A 20,121-nucleotide genomic window follows, 5' to 3' on the forward strand; every position below is an offset into this window, starting at 1 on the left:
TAAATGATTAAGAATCTTACCTACTTTTCTGCTTTTGGCAACTTCCATAATACAATCCCTAGCAGTAATTTTTTTTTTATTTATTTATTAATAGTTTATTTATCACTCATATTCATAGCTCAGGAACACGGATCAGTGACAAACGTCTCTGTAAATCAGCCCAAAGAAATTCTTTATATTCCAAAATCACTTTACGCTCTGAAAGACACCAGCATTCCTCATCTCCTCAAAATCTTTCATAGAATCATAATTTCTGTAGACATCTGCATATGCCTTCTTTCTTGGTTCAGCCACAGCAAACTTACAGAAAGCTGCAACCCCCAGGGGTACAACAAATGCTCCAACAATGTGAATCCTCAGGCGCCTGGCCAAGAGGCCACACATCTGAAGTTTGGCCAAAGCACTGGAAGCCATGGTAGTCACTGTCCTTGATGGGTATGCCAACCTCAACGGGTTTATTTACTTATATCCAGAGTCAAATCTATTTGAAGGTATTTAAAAGGAGCTTCTTTTGAAGAATGATACTAACCCAGTGTTTTAAAACAGTATTCACTCAAAGTAGAATGAACTTATACAGCAATGGAAGAAATTCAGGAGAGACAAAGTGTTACTTATGAGGAGTCGTACACTTCTGTCTGCTTCTCTTTGCATGGTCGGATTAGTGCATTCTGAGAAATTTATTTCTGTGGGGTTTTTTTTTGTTTTTTTTTTTTTGCAGATTTTGGCCGGGGCTGGGTTTGAACCCACCACCTCCGGCATATGGGGCTGGCGCTCTACTCCTTTAAGCCACAGGTGCTGCCCTTATTTCCATTTTTTTTAATCTCCAAAAGCTTTCTCAGCTGGTATCAGTAATTCTAATAGTTTTCAGACAAGCCATTGATTGCATAAGCTATTGGGTAGACATCATTGCAGAAATCATAATGCAGCAGTTTTAATCAGACTGTTTTCCTTATGACAAGTTTCAGTGTTTCTGGTCAAATAACTTCCTGAGCTCCTGCCACGTGCTTAATGTGTGCTAGGTCACCTACATTAACTCCAGTTCTCATGGTTCAACCCAGAGACCCTGAATAACATGCTGCACAGGGAAGTGCTAACAAGAGGCAAAGCCAAGACCTGAACTTATGTGGAACCAACTGTAGAAACCTATTCTCTGTACCACTGTATGTCTCATAATTCTCATGCCCTACTATTCTGTCACTGTTGCAAATGAAAAGAAAATCATATTGCTGTACCACTTTTCATTGTTTTTCATTGCTTGGTGAAGTCTTTCAAGACCAGTGAAGTCTTTATTCCTAAAATGGTTTAAGTAAGATAGAGTACTTCAATAAAAATACTGCTAGTTGTGTGTGCTGTATTCTAATCTGGTTCCGTTGTGTGACCTTGGATGCAGAAGTTGCTTAGGCTTTCACCTTCTTATGAAGAGGGTGTTTAAAAAGTAGATTATCCATTGGACTCTATTGGACTGTTCTAAAAACATTTTGAAAGATTTTTGATGGCAGGGTCTTTCCTAATGATTGTCTCATTGAAAACTCACCAATATGGCTGCTTTCTTTATCCAGAACTTAGTGAAGAAGGGGAAAGGAGGTAAAATGTCCCTCCACAGTAAAAAACAAACAAATTACTTCATGTATTTATTTATTTTCTTTTTTTCTTTTTTTTTTCTTTCTCAGCAAGTGCTCCTGGGCTAGATGCATAGAACTCCTTGTATGTCCTCCTCTAAATCTGGGCCTCCTCCAGTGTTCTCCATCACAGCACAAGGCACCACATCCATCCAAAGCAGGTTCTGGTCAAGCCACACGTCCATTCTTCTCATTTCTTCCCTTCCAGGGCCCAGTTTATTGAGTTTTGTAAACTTTTCCTCAAGTCCTTTCTCTCTTCCCAGTCTGCTTTTGCCCTTTTATAAACCATCATCTACACAGACAGCTTTTTATGTGTTTGTTTTTGGACACAGAATCTTGCTCTATCACCCCAGCCAGACTGCAGTAACATCATCATGACTTACTTCATCCTCCAACTCCTAGACTCTAGCAGTCCTCCTGCCTTAGCCTCCCTAGTAACTGGGACTACAGGCATATGCCACCACGCCCAGATAATTTTTCTATTTCTAGTAGAGCCAGGGTCTTGCTGTTGCTCAGACTGATCTTGAACTCCTGGACTGAAGCCATCCTCCCGCCTCGACCCACCCCCCACCCCCCGAGTGCCAGGATTACAGGGGTGAACCACTGTGCCCTCCAAAGACAGTTTTTTAAAGTGTAAATCACATTGTGTCACTCCGTGCTCAACCTTCCAGTTGTTCCCTCATACCTTCCAGAAGACTCACAAGGGCCTGTGGGACCTTGCTTGGCCCACCTCTGATCTCATTCTGCCTCCCTGTCCTTCCCCTCTGCTGACTGTACTGTCATCCTCTGCTGAGGCTGCTCTGTCCCAAATCTGCTTGGGCTTTTTCTAGTCATTTGGGCCTCTTCTCAGATACAGCCTCTCAGGGCAGCTTTACCTGACTACTTAACTTTATAGTCCTCTGTCAGGCTGTCACGTTACTCCCCTGCTTTTTTATTTCATTCAAAGTGTTACCATTCATTTTTTTGTCTACTTGTTTATTGTCTTCCTATCCTGGGACACCAAGGTTTACATGAGCAGGGGAGTCATCTGTTTTGTTCATTACTTTGTCCCCCCAAACTGGCACATAGTAGCTGTTTAATAAATACTTGTTGAGTGAATAAGTGAATAACTACTTTTAAAAAGTGTATTATCTGATATTTAAAGTCCATTACTTTCCACAAGAATTTTCTGTGAAACACTAGTATTTTTATTTGTTTTTGCTTGTTAATGTCCAAAGTTGAGTAGCAACATAGGTTTGGAAAATAGTTAAACAAAATGAAACAAGATGTATTACAGTTCCTGACAGAGCCTTGAGCATGCTCATGTACACAATCTTGAAAAAGGTTAGCTCTAAGTCAAAAGTTTATTTGACAGTGGAAGTCTTCTTGGAGATTTATCACATAGGGCTACTGTTCTTTACAACACATTCTGGGAAATACTGCCTTAGACAAAACCCTTCCTATTAGAAAGGGGGAGAGAGGCACTGAGCTGACTCTACCTCAGCAGATTCATATTAACTGGAAAACAGGCTGACAACCAACGACTCAGAAAAAAAATAAAACCTATGAAAAAGTGAAAAAAGGATTCATAAAGAACACAGCAGTTGGAACTATTCAGCATTTAGCCTAGAGTGACCATACAAAAACTATGTTGACTCTTCAATAACAAGTGACGAACAGTGGCCCAGGAAATCACCACTAATTAATTAAATTGAGTTTGGTTTCTCTTAAAAAGCAGGAAACTGTTCTAAATATTTTAAGGAAATTTTCATCCCAAAGGATTAAAATTTAAAAAATAATAATAGTACTTAGGAGAATACTTTGATTATTATTTTATTGCTCAAAGCCTTTGCGCAACTTAGATTTTGCCTGAATAGCATATTATTCAAAGCTAACAAGTATATTAGACAAATATATGCTTATTTTCTGGAAGTAAATAGGGGGAGTTTTTTTGTTTGTTTGTTTGTTTTGGTTAAATCATAGCTGTGTATATTAATGCAATCATGGGGCACCGTACACTGGTTTTATATACCATTTGACATATTTTCATCACACTGGTTAACATAGCCTTCCTGGCATTTTCTTAGTTATTGTATTAAGACATTTATATTCTACATTTAGTAAGTTTCACATGTACCCTTGCAAGATGCACCGTAGGTGTGGTCCCACCAATTACCCTCCCTCTGCCCATCCTCCACCCTCTCCTCCCCTCCCTTTCCCCTTTCCCCATATTCTTAGGTTGTAACGGGTTATAGCTTTCATATGAAAGCTATAAATTAGTTTCATAGTAGGGCTGAGTACATTGGATACTTTTTCTTCCATTCTTGAGATACTTTACTAAGAAGAATATGTTCCAGCTCCATCCATGTAAACATGAAAGAGGTAAAGTCTCCATCTTTCATTAAGGCTGCATAATATTCCATGGTGTACATATACCACAATTTATTAATCCATTCATGGATTGATGGGCACTTGGGCTTCTTCCATGACTTAGCAATTATGAATGGGGCTGCAATAAACATTCTGGTACAAATATCTTTGTTATAATGTATTTTTGGTCTTCTGGGTATATACTTAGTAGAGGAATTATAGGATCGAATGGCAGGTCTATTTTTAGATCTCTAAGTGTTCTCCAAACATCTTTCCAAAAGGAACGTATTAGTTTGTATTCCCACCAGCAGTGTAGGTGTGTTCCCTTTTCTTAGGGGAGATTTTCGAAGGGGTAAAAATGTTACTGCACTATACATAATCACAGTTTTCATTTTTAATTTACCTTTGAGTAAAGTTAAGCAAATCTAGAGTTAAAATAATTTCATAACATTAGCTCATATTTTTCGGTCAGATTTTTGAGGTATAATTTACAAATGGGAAGATTTACTCTTATTGGGTGTACAATTGAATGATTTTTCACAAATATATACAATTATATAACCACCACAATAATCTATATGTATATTCATTATATATATTTAGTATGTATAATGTATTCTAAATATTATATAGTATATATCCTATATGTTATAGTATGTAGTGTGGAATATTTCTATCACCCAAAATGTTGTTCTCTTGCTGTTTTGTGGTCATTCCCTTCCTAACACTTCCTGTATCATTCGTCCCAATAGTTTTGTCTTTTCCAGACTGTCTTATGAAGGAAATAATGTAGTAAATATGTAGCCTTTTGTGAATGCCTTCTTTCAGTTTGCTTCCTGTTTTTGTGTTGCTATTCTTATTAGTAATTTGTTTCTTTTTATTGCTGTCTAGTATTTATTTTTTTTCTAGTATTTCATTTTATGGATGTACCACAATTTGTTTATCTGTTCACCAGTTGATATAATATCTGGACTGTTTCCAAGTTTCTGCTTCTGTGAACAGAATTGCTATAGACATCTGCATATAAGTCTTTATATAGACGTATGTTCTCATTTCTCCTGGGTAAATACTTAGGAGTGAGATTGCTGAATCATACAGTGTGCTTGTTAACTTTATAAGAAACTGACAGTTTTCCGAAGTTGCTGTACTATTTTGCATTCTACTAGGAATGTATGAGGATTTTGGTTTATTCTGCATCCTAGCCAGCATTTTGTATTGTTTGTGTTTTTCATCTTAGCCATTCTAGTAAGTACGTAGTGGCACCTCATTGGGGTTTTAATTTTCATATCCCTAATAGCTAATGATGTTGTGTTTCTTTTCGTGTGTGTATTGATCTTTTTTATTTTTTTCCAAGAAGTGTTCAAATCTTTTGACCATTTTCTCCCCATTGGGTTTTCTTATTATTATTGAGTTGTAAATGTTTTTTAATAAATTGTGGCTATAAATTCTTTGTCAGATAAAATTTTTATACATATTTCCCTCCCAGTCTGTGGTTTCTTATTCTACCTCTTATCAGTTTCTTTAAATAAGTTTGATGAAATCAGTTTATCAATTTTTTAATGTTTCATGCTTTTTGTGTTCTAAGAAACCTTTGCCTAACCCAAGATCACAAATATTTTGCCTTTTTTTTTCTTCTAGAAGTTGTATGGTTATAAGTGTTCCATTTGATTTTGTAAACCATTCCGATAGATTTTAGTGTGGTGCAGGATAAAGGTTGATACATTGTTTTATGAATGGCTATCAAATTATTCAAGAATCATTTTTACAAGGAATATCCTTTCTTTTTTAAATTATAGCTGAAATGTTATAACTGAAAATTACTTTAAAAACTACATGTAAATGTGGTGTGTATGTAAAAGATTAAAGATATATTTCTAGAAATATGCCTATTTATTGCTTTAGAAGACAGGTATTTCTCTGTTTAAATTGTTTTCACAAAGCATACCATGAAGTACAGAGGGAACATTAGTAAGTCTTTTATGGTGAATAGGATAGCATCATAAATATGAACTATTAGTATTCACTCGGGCCAACTTAGGTGAACTGTGGATTCTCATTTTCTCTGTAAGTGGTAAGTACTTTTTCTTACAAGATTATTTTTGTGGAGGCTTTATATATGTGAAGTTTGTGCTACGTTTGATGCCTTGATTATTCTTTAGTGAAACAAAAGCCCATGTTAGTTATAATGATTATGTTTAGGATAGTAATGACAATGATAGTTCTAGCTAGATTGAACAGTGTCTGAGCATATAGAAGTTTGTGTCTACTGTATATGAATTAAAGCTATATCAACAGTTATAGAATAGCATAACATTTAATAAGAGGATTAGCCCATTTAGAAGGGAAATAAAAATATAGCTATCAGATCAGTCTCGTGTTAGGCCTGCCTCAAGGAACCTCTCAACAAAAATTGTTTCTTTTATTGGAATTCGTTTTCTCAATAGACGTTGCAGATATTTTCTATTTTAAATAAAACCTTTTTTAAGAAAAATATTCAAACCACGTTTATTGGAGAATGATTCTTAGCTTTTTCAGATGATTGTTTGGTTTTTAATAATCAACCTGGAGTTCCTGCCAGTCTCAAATCTCCGTAACACTCATAAGATATGTTTTTGTTTTCTGAAATGTGATGACTCTTCAGGAATGTAATTGTTTCTTAAATCTGATGCAGATCCATTATCACTAGAGGGCAGTAAACACAAAAATATTTAGTGGGTTTACTTAGGCTAAAGTTTTCCTTTTTTTTTAATATTAGCTTCAATCAAAGAAAGATAGTTTTTATAATGTGAACATAGATTTAAAATTCTATTACTTAAAATTTTGAGTATCAATTACTTTTGTCGTCTGCCTCTTAAGATATCTTTGAGGCATTGGAAAGCCAGGGGAGACTTGAGATTGCTTTCAGACTCTAGTTTGCTGTAATAATTGTATTTAATATCTGGTTTAACTTTGCCTCAGAATTCTATCAGGGACATTTAGCGATTGGATTTGCATTTGTTCAAGTGGAGCAGTACTGGATATATGAGAGCCCACTATACGCTTTCCATAGACTTGCTTCTCGATCAACACATGGAACAACGACCAGAACATTAGTTCTAAGGAGAAAGGTGTAAAATAAATGTAGATTCGTTATAGGATGAAATATTTTTCCAATGGTTGTACTCTTACTGAAAGCAATGTTTAAATGATATTTCTTAAATATTTTAAACACAGTAATATAACATACAGTTTAGAATTGATTATATTAATAAGCCTATTGTATAGATGCTAGGCTAAATGTAGAACAATGCCTGAAATACTTTTTCTGGCAATTTAGCATACTCTGGAGCCAGACAGCCTGGGTTCAAATTCCTGTTATGCTACTTATTGGATTTGTGACCTTGAGCAATACATTTGATCTCTTATAATTTCCTTATAATTTGGTTTGGTTTTCTTTTTCTTATTCAAAACGCATCTTTTCTCTCTTGACCTTTGTTGCAAAGTCACTGATGCCAGTGTGTGTTAATGTGTCAAAGGGTCACCTCTACTGGCAGAATTTTAAATGTCCCCAAATGTCCTGACATGGTCCAGAAAGACTATTGATAGTTTGGGTATATGTTAGAGACTGAGAAAACAAGAAGTAAAAGAGGAGTGGCCTCTAGAATTCTGAAGAATATTATTAAAAAAGAGACCCCCAAAAAAGAGAAACAAACAGTATAGGACATTATTTTTTTTTCTATTTCAACACACACATATATAAAATTATTTGGGTGTTTGAGAACAGTGGATTACAAATAAAAACACCTGCATTCTCACTATGGGGTGCTCAAGTTGTGTTGTGTTCTTGGGTCTTTTCTGGACCTCAGTTCCTTGTCTAAATGTGTCATCACCATTACCTCTATGTGTGAGGGCAACTGTATCTTGCTCAGGTAGCATTCCCAGACATGAGCATGTCTCACTATTTGGTGGGTTTGCCTAACTATGGGGACACCTGCTTCCTCACTCCACCAGTTGGTTGGATCTGCCCTGTCCAGAGATCAACCAGGGCGATGAGTAACTGCGATTCTTTAATTCAAGGCACTGTAAAGTCAGCAAAGGGGTGAAGGGTAAATGAGTCCCTCTTACATTCATACCATTTAACATAGAATATGCATTGACCTAATTATACAATGAACTATCACACACCACATAGCTGGAGTAAAGGCTAAAAGAGGCCTGGACTTGCATCTCAGCCCTGTCACCTATGGGGCAAGTTGTTGAATATTTAAGGAGGTCCAGCTTTTCACTTTAAAATCAAGATAATATCTATCTTACTACGATGTTGCCAACATTAGAAACAAGGTCAGTAAAACTCTCAGCTTACAGTGAGTTCCTAGTAAATGCTGTAACGTATTACAGTTTCTTCATGAAAATTGGCAAAAGCCAAGTCTGACCATCAGAATCTTATGACTTCGGCCCCATGCACATTTCTTTTCCAGATTGTCTAGATTCTCTCTATATAGGTTGCTACTACCTTGGCAATAGGAAGGAGCCCCTCATCTGTCTGTTTTATCAATGAAATGAGTTTTAATATTGCTCAGAGCTTTTAAGAAAAGATTTTTTGTTATCTAGAAATATGGAAACATTCTTTGATACTTTTTAGTACTATTAAATAGCCTGACTTATTGCAGCAACAATAGGAATTTGTTATTGAATTATTTCAAATCCAGCACCTGTCAGAGTTTAGCACATAGTAGCTACTAAATAGAAGTTTGTAGAATGAAGATACCGTCACATTGAGCAGGGAGATGTGGCAGCAGATATTAGAGGGAGAGGGCAGTGAGCCAGATATGGCTGCAAACCACTGTAGAACGTAATTTGGGTTGAAATGATGTAGTTCGATATTTACCCTTGCTCTTTAGGGAGCACACCAAGTGTGCTCCTGCTGCAGGCCCTTTGCCTTTGGCTACAGCTGACTTGACTTTCTTCCCCCATATCCGCATGTCCCTCTTTTCTTGATCTCTGTGTCATCTCGTATGAGGGACTTTCCCTGATCATCTTATAGAAACTTCTGTTCCTAATCTTTATCCTTATTTTTTTCTCCATTGCACTTATGACCCCATGACATATTATTTATTAATGTAATGGTTGAATGTAAGCTCCAGATGAGATAACTTTTGTTTTGTTCACTGCTATGTCCTCAGCATGCAGGACAGGGCCTAGCATATGGTAGGAGCTTAGTAAGTATTTATTGAATGAGGAATAGTTAGAATTAGAAGCAGGGCTGGAATATTTGGTCCTGAGATATACTTGGAATTATTTACATATGGCTTGGAAAACCAGTTGGAGGTAGACTGAGCAGAAGGAGGGTATTCTAGGCAGTGAATTCAGTAAAGGTAAGAGAAATGAGATTGTCCTTGTATTTTAGAGATTGGGGTAATACGAGTCTTCCAGTGACAGAGCAAAGATGCAACAGAGCAGCTGAAGTAGGCTTGGAGTTGGGAACTAGGGTCAGATGATGGCAGTCTGGAGCTCACAGAGGAACGTGAATGTGATAAAGCAGCCAAATGCCAGGCCTTTGGTTACGAGATTTGAAGTAATAGCCTGAAGCTGGATTTGAGGAAGAGTGTCTGTCTGTCTTTACTTTCTCACCTGGTAGTAGCTCTGGAATTCCAATAGCATGTTCAAAGAAGACAAGAGGAGAGCTGCAAAACTTCTAGTTCTTAGCCTGGCTGTCATGCAGCATCACTCATGGGTGACACAGGCCGCTCAGAGTCCACATCAGGCTGTGTGGCTCATTAAGGGAAGGGGTGTCTTTGGAGACTAGCTGCCTTAGTGAACAGCTTTATAGATGACAACCCTGACACACCAGGAAGTTAGAATATTTGTCAAGGATTGTGCAATAGAGGAGAATATACCAGAGTTATTCCCAGATCCAGTTAGACTCCTATCAAAGCTGAGAGTGTTTCATTGCATAGAACACCTGTTGAATGCTAGAAGAGCGTCACAAATATCATCTGAGATACTGTAAGAAATATGGATGGACCCACTGACTGAAACGGAAGTAGCCATGATAAAAACTACTTTACTTTTTTTCCTTGCCCTAAGGAATTTATTTCTACTGCCTAACATTAAAAATAGCATTAGCTTTGAAAATGGATTTATCAAAATAAGTTTTGTATTGGTTAAATAAAACGAAGCTGTCAAATTCCTAGACTTGGGGGAATTAGCCCCTGAACATACCCTTTATACTTTGACCGGGCTTTAAATTTCTTGAAGTAGGTAATTTCTGATGTTTTCCTTAGGAATTTATTCCCATGAGGAAATTTTCTTTCAGTCATTTTCTATTAATTTTATCACCTTAAAGAACTATTTTAAATAGAAAAAATGTTTCATAGTTTTGAAAAAGTTTGCTGTGACTGGCAAGGCATTCAAGAGGGGAGAGGATCTTATATTTGGAAATAAATGGTACTAAATTTAAGTCAGAAGTGGACACCGAAGAGTGTGAGCCTGAGACAGAGTCTTTGTGAAGATGCTGAGTTGGGGGATTAAGGTGGTGAGGAAGGCACGATCACAGAAGTAGAATGAAAACCAGAGAAATTTAAGACCCTGGGAGTTGAGGGAGGAGATGGGCAGGAATGGTCCCAGGATGTGGCACACTTCAGAGGAATTAAGGGAAGGTAAAACCAGAAAAAAAGGAGACTCTTAGTATTCTTCTGGGGTAGTTTCAAGAGTGTTGGGGTTTTCATTACTTTCGTCTACGGAGAATTGGAAGGAAGTTACGAAATTAACACAATAGATGTGAATAGCAGTGGAGGACTTTAGCACCAAAAGACAAATAGAAACTCAGACAAAGTTTTACACAGATGTTTATGAGAGAGCATGTTATCTAAGACAGACAAAGGTGATATAGAAATACTTAAATGGCAGAAAAACCATACTAGCAAGTCATAGAAGCAGATGGAGATGAGATAGAATGGACGGAATTTTATACTAAAATAGAGTAACTAACATTCCTTAGTATGAAAGTTACAAAGTAATGCTATCCCAAACTAAGTAGAAATACTGGTTTTCTGAAAAGAATTTAAATTTCTTATTTAACTCTCCTCATAAAGTGTCTGATTACTCTTGAGCTCTATTCTGTATTCCTAAGAGCCACTTATTCCTTTCTTAACATTGTGTACAGTTGTAAAAATATTCTCTTCCAGTAATCAAAATGTAGATCCTGAATCGTGTGTACAAAACTCTGCATTCCTTGTCCATACACAGCGCATTAGCTTTGAGATGCTTTTTTCCCCAATCAGATTTATATTTGTAAGTCATTTCCACCCCTGGATTTTGAAGGTTATGTAGCTCAGCCATACCTAACAATAGAAACAAAGGGAGCTGAGGACAGCCATGCTGCACCGGTGAGGGAATATGTCATTTTCATCTGTGAATTCCGGGCATTGGTTGTATTTTATATGTTGGTTGTATCTACGTCACCAGGGAAGCCACTTGTTTTGGATTTGAGAGAGGGAGGCAATTAAAATGCCTGATTGCCATTTTGGAGCGGGTTTTATTTGGAAGGAAGAGAAGTCAGAGAATATTAAAATTCATAGAAATAACTCCCAAAGGATTGGCAATTCTTATTTAAGAATGGACTACGAATTTTAAAGAGTTTTATGGTCCTTATTCATCACTGCAGGGAGGGAAGCCCCATTCATCTTTTTTAAAGGCAGCCTCAGAGTGGTTGGGATGCCATTATTAGCTAGCATTTAAGGGGGGGCGAGGAGGCAAACCTCCTGGTCAGAGGGTTGCCCTTGCCGACCAATCACAAGGCAACCTGTGCTGAGTCCACGCCCCCTGCCCCTGGGGGATCGAGGGGTGAAATGCAATTGGTAGGTAGTTGGAGTTTTATGGGCGGGGTTTCTTGTCACTCTTCCTGGCTTCCCCCGCAGTTCCTTATTTGGTAGCTTTTGACAGAACTCTTCTTTCTTGCAGCTAAGCATCTTGACATACATTATTCATTAAGTCCGGGAGCTCAGGGAGAGAAAGATGCAGACCCTTAGATCTCTAGATCTTCCTTTATCATATGGATGTTTTTTATTCAAAACAGTTTTTGAATTTTGTTCCATTCTGGAGTTTTACAATTGGCATGTATTTAATGGGGAGATGGCTGGATGGGATCTAATGTATACTTAATTACCAAAAATCTTTTAAAAACCTACACACTGCGTGGCTTGTGGAGGTTGTTAAAGGTTTTGAAGATATATACATTTTAGAACTTAACTGTCTATATACATAAGCAATCAAAAATGCCTGAAGCAAACTATTTACTGTCAGTATCTTGGGGCTACATAAAGGTAAGATTTATTTAGTCTTTCAAAATTCCTGATTATCTGATTACATAACTGATAGTTTTAAGAAATTACAGTGGAGTCAGGCTTTCTGAGCAATTTTGTATTCTTACACATAAACTAGGGAAAAATACATTTTTTTATTGGTCAAGATTGTGTAACTTTTATCAGTTGAAGTATGCATGTTAAAATAGCTTTTTTGACATGAAGTGGGTTTTCTGTACGTCAAGTGGTATAGGTTTGAGTTGTGTTTTAAAACATTAAGGTAATTAATAAAATTCACTGAAAATGAAGTATTGGGCCAGATTGCTTATACTGATTCATGGATTCCAGTCAATATGTTGCATTTAAAGTTTATAAAATTAATTTGTGGCTCTTTCTAAAAATCTGAACTACATTAACCTGAGGAGAAATATGTGGATTTTTTTACCTTTTATATATAAAGCTTAGGTGATATTAAAAACTGACATTACTTGACAACTGAATTGATAGTTTATTAAAATGAAAACTTGGTTACTTGTAAAACTGGAAGAAAAGTTTTATGATACTGTTATTTTTGTTAATCTCAAGAAATGAGTTAATACCCTGAATTTGGTAGGATTGTATTCATGCTTCACAGGCTTTTTGTGAGACCTGTGGTCATGTTAGTATTGCAGTTGTATCTCCATAATAGAAGCAAGAGGTAGAAAAACCAAACCTTACTCAGTCCCAAATGAAGCATCACTTCATAAATTGAAGTTTATCCTTGAATATTTGAGCCAATCACAATACATTTTTAAAGATTCATTTTCTATTACTTTAAGGGCTTTCAGATAGAAATATTTTTCATTTTCTTTCTTTTTGAAGAAAAATTTGCTTTTCAGTGTTAAGATTTACTTGAATTCTAAGAAAACTAAGTTCAGTTTTGATTGTCTAAATGATCATGATTCCTTACCTACCTTTAAATAAGTGGATGTTTACATTTTTAAATGGTTTTTTAAAGATACAGTCTTTTAATATTTGAATTTTGCTAGCCATTTCTTGGCTAAAATTTTTTTTTAAATACAAAGTGTAAGGATAACAGAAGAAACCCCCATAGCCACCCCCTGCCACCGCAGAATTTCTCTGTTAGCTTTTATTCAGCTCATAACTGATGTATTTTTGAAGAGCTTCACATTTGTATTATGATTACAAATAATACAACCAAGAATCTAGATACAGAATGTATTTATCTTCTTAATGAAAATTTTTCCTGGATAGCTTTATGTTTTAATACTGTACCTTTAAAACATAAGGCAGATAGTGATGTATCTAGTCTTATTTAATGCACTTCGAAGGATTAACTTTTATGCAGTGAATGCAGTATTTATTTAAATAGCTGTTCTTACTGATACCTACCAAACCTGTATGCATCACGGTACAGCGTAGTCAAATGATGTTTAGCAGAATATCCTACGGGGGGGGGGGGGGAGAAAAAAGGTATTTTCTTACTGTTTGACCTGTACCATCACTTCCTTAAATATAAGTTGAAGAAGATACGTGACATACCCATAGCACATTAGCATCATGCAGAAGTGCAAGGGATGATATTTAAGAATATTTTAACTTTGTTTTATTATTTTATTTATTTTGCTTTCTGAATAATCTTAAACATACAATGTAAATTGGAGAACTACAGTTCTAAAAAACAGAATACAGCATTCAGATTCAACTATATCTTCATTTTCCTTTATGGCTTAAGTGCTGTACACAGACATTGTGGTGCATAAGAGAACAAAGGAGTTGCGAGCCTTCACTTAGAAAGCTTTCTCTTTTTTTTCTTAGTTACAACCATAATTCTATGTACTGTTTAGACCCAAAACAATTAGAAATTCAGCAACAGAAAATATTTAGAAGTTACTTTCCAAAAAGTAATTAAATGTTTAATTTAATCATTCTCCATTTTTAACCAGTTCTTTTGAAAAGCAGTTCCATATTATGTTTTTTCTAAATCTATTAATTGAAAGATATAATGGTATTACAGACAGAGTACATTTTATTTGCTTTTTTAATGATTCCTTCCCCCTTGTGGTAATTTTACATAGTTACCGTAATAAATGTTATGTAGTTATCTCTAAAAAGAGAGAAATTCCACTTACATTTTAAAGCGTTTCTTGAATAGTCCAGTATATTATTCTAAAGAATATCTAGCTATACATTCCAAAATGAATTTGTAAGAGCAACTTACAGTTGAGAAATCTCTTGTGATAATTTTTGTGATTATTAATTTAGCTTCCCTGGACCACAAGTTTTAGATTCATAGCAGAAAAGGAGAACAATTTTAATTCCTTTTAGAACATAGCTCTTACATTATAACTTAGGTGACTCTTTGACCATTGTCTTTAGGAAACCCCCATACTCCCTTCCTTGGCAAGAGAGAGGGTTGCTTCAAATATTGTCTCTTAAGATTATGTTAAAATGAAATATTTACTTCTTGGAGCACCTTACAAGCCTCGGTAGGGAAATAGATGTATGATGAAGGGTGTCTCCAAACCACGTTTTTTTTGTGTTGAAAATAGGCAGGAAACTAATCTGGGAATAATGTGTATGATGCAAAAATAAAAATACAAACTGGAATATGCAATATATCATTTATTTGGTCTGTACAATAGTTAGATTCCTTTCCCTGGCATTTTTCTCCTTAATTACCTGTACTAACTGGCTATTTTGGTGAATTATGTAACAAACCACCAGGAAAATTATACTTCATTCTTTATATTCTTCCCAAAAAATCCAGTAAGGCCAAGCCTTGTGGCTCATGCCTATAATCCTAACACTCTGGGAGGCCAAGGCTGGTAGATTGCCTGAGCTCAGGAATTTGAGATCAGCCTGAGCAAGAGTGAGACCCCTTCTCTAAAAATAGCTGGGTATTGTGGCCCACCTCTGTAGTTCCAGCTACTCAGGAGGCTGAGGCAAGAGGATGACTTGAGCCCAAGAGTTTGAGATTTCTGTGAGCTGTGATGCCACAGCACTCTACCAAAGGCAACAAAGTGAGACTGTCTCAAAAAAGAAAAGAAAAAAAAATCCAGTAATCCATAGAATGTATAGCTTATTTGCAGGTAGCATGCACATTTTCTTCTTGAGCATATGACAACCTATTCCTTATACCAGGTTATATGTACAGGTTAGAAGATGGGTATGTAATAAAGTGGGGTCCTATCTAACTAACCTTTTCAGTCACCCCCCTGAAAGCTTGCCATCATTTTTTAGTTTCACTGAAAGAAGTACAAGGTAGACAGCAGTTCCTATATTGACTGTTAAAACTCTAGCAGTGGCTGAAAGCCTTGCCTGTTCCCCATATTTTATAAAAAAGCACTTTATCATAACTGGATAGTTTTTAATAGCACCTTGTAGCTCATAACATGGACGATTTCAGGCCAAAGAGATATTTCATTGAATACATGTTTTAAATAGTTAGCACACTCACTCTCATTTAAATGTGCTTTGCCTAATGAGTAGATTTTTCCAAGGGTAATTTCCTCTGTAAAGCAAGGATTTTCTTACCTCTGAGACATTATGCATATTATGTTTTGAAACATAGCTATGGTTTTCCATATGAATACTGTCCTAAATTCTTTAAAGGAATTGGAAAAATATGTATTTTTCTGGTCATAACTATAGTCAAATCCTTTATCTGTCTGTCTTGCAATGACAGAAATGAAATAGTAATATAAAAAGGCCCCCAAATCAAGGACCGAGTGGCAGAAAGAGAACTGGGAGAAGGAACTCAAATAATATTGATTACCTGCTACGTGAACATAAAGTACTTTTTTGTAGGAGCTCATTTAATTATTTGTTGGCTCATAATTTACTCAAGAAAATTGTAAAGATGGACATAAAAAATTTTGAACACTGTTGCAAATGTTTCAATGCATATTCTTAGAAAGCCTCCGATTTAAGTTTTTCAGTACGCTATAATATGTAATGCCAATGAACATAAACAGCCACCCAAGTATGGTGTACTACAATTTAAAAAAATCTGTATACACATGTAAATGTAGAAAAAAGACATAGAAGGAAATTTAGTAATTATCAATTCCCTCTTAGCAGTAGGGAATTACATGATATTTATCTGTAAAGTATTCTAGATTTTATGTGGTACATGTGCATTTTATATTCATAAAGAAGTTATTAATACATAAATAAAGTGAATTTTGTGTTCCTGAGTCTGACAATAAACTCCCTAGACCAGTAAGCTGACAAACAGAAAGTGAATTGGTCATATATGTTTATGATGACAGTAGAATGCAAATGTTCAGTTTTTGTATACAACAGTCTATTGAAATTTGTGGGGGGGAGGGGGTCTCCCTCTACACTTTGTGGTGATAGTTTTATTTTTTTTATTTCAAATTAATATGAGGGTATAAATTTTTAGGTTACATTGTTTTCCATCCTAAGGTAAAGTTCAACATATAGTTGCACCCTTCACCCCCAGGGGGCGTGATGAAGACCCACACATTGTGCACAGTAGGTGCAATCCTGCCATTCACCCTCCCTCCTCCCGCCTTCTGCTCTGTTCTCTTCCCTAAGCCTTGCTAGACTATATTTGTATTTTAACATTCTTTTGAGCATGTAGTTGTTTATATATTGGGTTCATATTAGTATTGAGTACATTGGAATTTTTTTTTTCCATTCTTAAGATACTTTCCTAAGAAGAATGCGTTTAAACTCCATCCAGGTAAACAGAAAAGATGTAAAGTCTCCATCTTTTCCTATGGGTGAATAGTACTCCATTGTATACATATGCCACAGTTTGTTGATCCATTCATGGGTTGATGGGGATTTGGGTTGCTTCTACAACTTGGCAATTGTGAACTGAGCTGCAGTAAACATTCTAGTGCAAATGTCTTTGTGGTAAAAAATTTTTTTCTTCTAGATAGATACCTAGTAATAGAATTTTGGGATCAAATGGAAGGTCCGCTTTTAGTTCTTTAATTTCTTATACCTAATCTAGACAGTCAATAAGATTGACTTTGGGAGTGATTTAGCAAACAACATTGAGTAGGCTTTCTTGGTATGAATTATGCAGAGAAGCAAGATTTTTTTTTTTTTTAGAATTTGATATTAATCAAATACTGCATAAGTATTATATTTTAGGTATTACTAAAAGATAAACCCACTATTCACCTGCAGACATAAATGGACTTTATGGTGAGACTTTATGCATCCTTACATAATTTTCAGGATACTGAGGATTAGAGGAAATGTGTTTGACATTTTTTGACTAAGTATCTAATAGCAGTTACTATACATATAGAAAAATGTATTATTTCTATATAGTAGGAGAAATATGAAAGGCATATTAAAAGGCCTACTTGGGCTGTTTTTAGAGTCAAAAGAAGACACATGAAGAGTAGCCGCTGGGTGGGGAAGCATAAAATCTTTGAGAATGTTGGATATTAGTAAAGCCATGTGGTGGTAGTAGGTTAATTACAATATTTCACCACCGTATCAGTAAAATAAATTGTGAAATAACAAGGTATGGAATTAAAAATTAACCTGTTTTCTATTCAGTAACTTGGGGAATGGTTTGGTAAATTCTGTGGATGCTGTGAACCAGTAAATCATATATCCCCTACTTGAAAAACAACTTGTAAAATAAGGTATTATATACTGTTTATTCAAATACTATATATAGTATAATGCATTATATAATACCATATAATACTTATTTTATTTCTCCATGATTCTGGAACAGTACTCAAATAAGTCAGTTTACTTTTGCTTTGGGGTAAAAAGACTAGATTTTTAACCTCTAATCAGTATATGTATACATTTCTGCAGTTGATGAAAGTACATCATATTTTCTTTGGCAGTTTTTATGTATCTGTAAATTAGGTTTTATCTTTTCTAAATATGTTTTAAATTTTTTATTCTCTTTTTTTCTCCCTAGATTTCCCTGATTTTCTCCTTGAAAGTCTTAAGTCTGTGCTGTCCAATATGGTAGCCACTAGCCACTTAAATTGAAAATATAATAGAACCTCCATAGCTGACCACCTCCCTACATTGACCAGCTCCTTAAGTTTACCTAGTTTTCATAGCCCAGACATGGCCCAGTTGTTGTACATATCAGTACAGTAGGCCTAGTGCCTCATGTTGACCAGTTTATTACGGTCCCTTGGTGGTTAATTAAAAGTTAATAAAATTCAAAATTCAGTTCTCATTTGTACTAGCCACATTTCAAGTGCTTACCAGCTACATGTGCCTGGTGGCTACTGTAATGGGCAGCACAGATTATGGTATTTTTCCATCATTACAGAAAGCTCATCTGGATGGCACTAATCTAAATTGTCAGGACAATTTGAAAATTCTTTGGGCATGTCTTCCTGTGTCTCAGAGTATGCTTATCTTATTTCACTTACATTTTCCTCTTCTGTTATTTCATTTTACCCTTCTGTTTTTCAGTTTAAAAGGATGCTTAATCGGGAGCTCACCCATCTCTCTGAAATGAGCCGGTCTGGAAATCAAGTGTCAGAGTACATATCAAACACATTCTTAGGTGAGAATAACAATATACAAGTAAAACTTTTTTTTTTTTCTTTTGGCCGGGGCTGGGTTTGAACCTGCCACCTCCGGCATATGGGACCGGCGCCCTACTCCTTGAGCCACAGGCGCCGCCCACAAGTAAAACTTTTTATTATTTTCAGTTATTTACTTATTTGTTTTGGGAGGGGAATTGGAGTACCAGCTCATTTTTGAAACCAAACAAGTGTTAGAAATTCTCTTTGCTTTTATCATTTTAATCGTTTGATCTTAGAAGTTTTAAAATCTAAAATGACAAAGTACATTTTTTTATTTTAGCTTTATTTAGGACTTCAAGGGGTTCTTTGAACTCAAGTTGTACATTGCATTTTTTTCATAGTGCCAAACTTCAAACTATATTTTACAAAAGGATCTATTCATGTCTTCAGTAAGTTCTTGTTGAATACCAGCCATTGCTGGACAACGGGTATTTAATGATAAATTAGAAATAATTTCCTTCCTCAATGAGTTGACAGTGTAATGGACACTAGGCCTGGTAAACCGATGGGCAGATCCGATACAGTTGCTAAAGAAAAGATTGCTGATTAGCTGCCAGTGTGGTATCTTGGGACAAGCCTTCTACCCATCCATAGAAAGAAATTGAAATAAGTAAAAGTCAGTAATTTGAACATATCCTTGGTTTGGATTTACTTTCAAAACCAAAGTGCCATAATACCTAATTGCCATATTTATTCAGACATTTATCAAACACATACTGTGTCTGAGGATGAGTTAAAGCTGCTCATTGCTTTGAAATAGTGGGTGAAAGTTTCAAGACATCCTAAGTCTTTGGCTGCAGAAAATAACAATTAACATATGTGTATATATCCACTATCATATAATGTCTGAGATTTGGTGTTACCCGAAAACCTGGTTATAGCATAACCCTTATCACACTACAATATAGAAATAAAAAAGTAGTAGAATTAATACAAGTCATTAAAACTGCTGTTTCAAATCCTAACAGTATGACCATTTCAAATCCTACAGTATGAGCCTACAGTATGGCTCAAGTTTATATACTGCTGGGTTTTATGGCATTTGTGTATGAAGTTTCTACCATTTCAAAGTGGTAGAAACTGGAGTCTTTAGTTGGCAAGGGCAGTTTTCAAGCCACTGAGTGAATTTCAGAAAGGAATGGAAATGATAAACAGTGGAAATAACCACCTATTTTGTTTTCTCCCAGTCTGTTTTTATAACTGTTGCAAAATTTTTTATTAGGAAATTCTATCAAAAAGATAACCATATTAGTTGTTCTTTAGTGGAATTTATTTGCTTAATTTTGTGTTCAAAGATAGCAAATTGAGTCCATATCA

At 35.6% G+C, this 20,121-nt stretch overlaps 1 protein-coding gene across 6 annotated transcripts in view; it reads left to right on the top strand.

Moving 5' to 3' along the window:
- The window catches only part of LOC128584991 (cAMP-specific 3',5'-cyclic phosphodiesterase 4D), a 566,576-nt gene that overhangs the window by 521,640 nt on the left and 24,815 nt on the right, over positions 1-20,121 (top strand). For all 6 annotated transcript variants that reach the window (XM_053590276.1, XM_053590273.1, XM_053590274.1 and 3 more), the window contains one exon: positions 18,689-18,782. In XM_053590276.1, coding sequence (XP_053446251.1) covers positions 18,689-18,782 — 94 coding nt within the window. The remainder of the gene's footprint in view (positions 1-18,688; positions 18,783-20,121) is intronic.

This window comes from Nycticebus coucang, chromosome 1 (assembly GCF_027406575.1).
Source record: "Nycticebus coucang isolate mNycCou1 chromosome 1, mNycCou1.pri, whole genome shotgun sequence".
NCBI classification, from domain to species: Eukaryota; Metazoa; Chordata; class Mammalia; order Primates; family Lorisidae; genus Nycticebus; species Nycticebus coucang.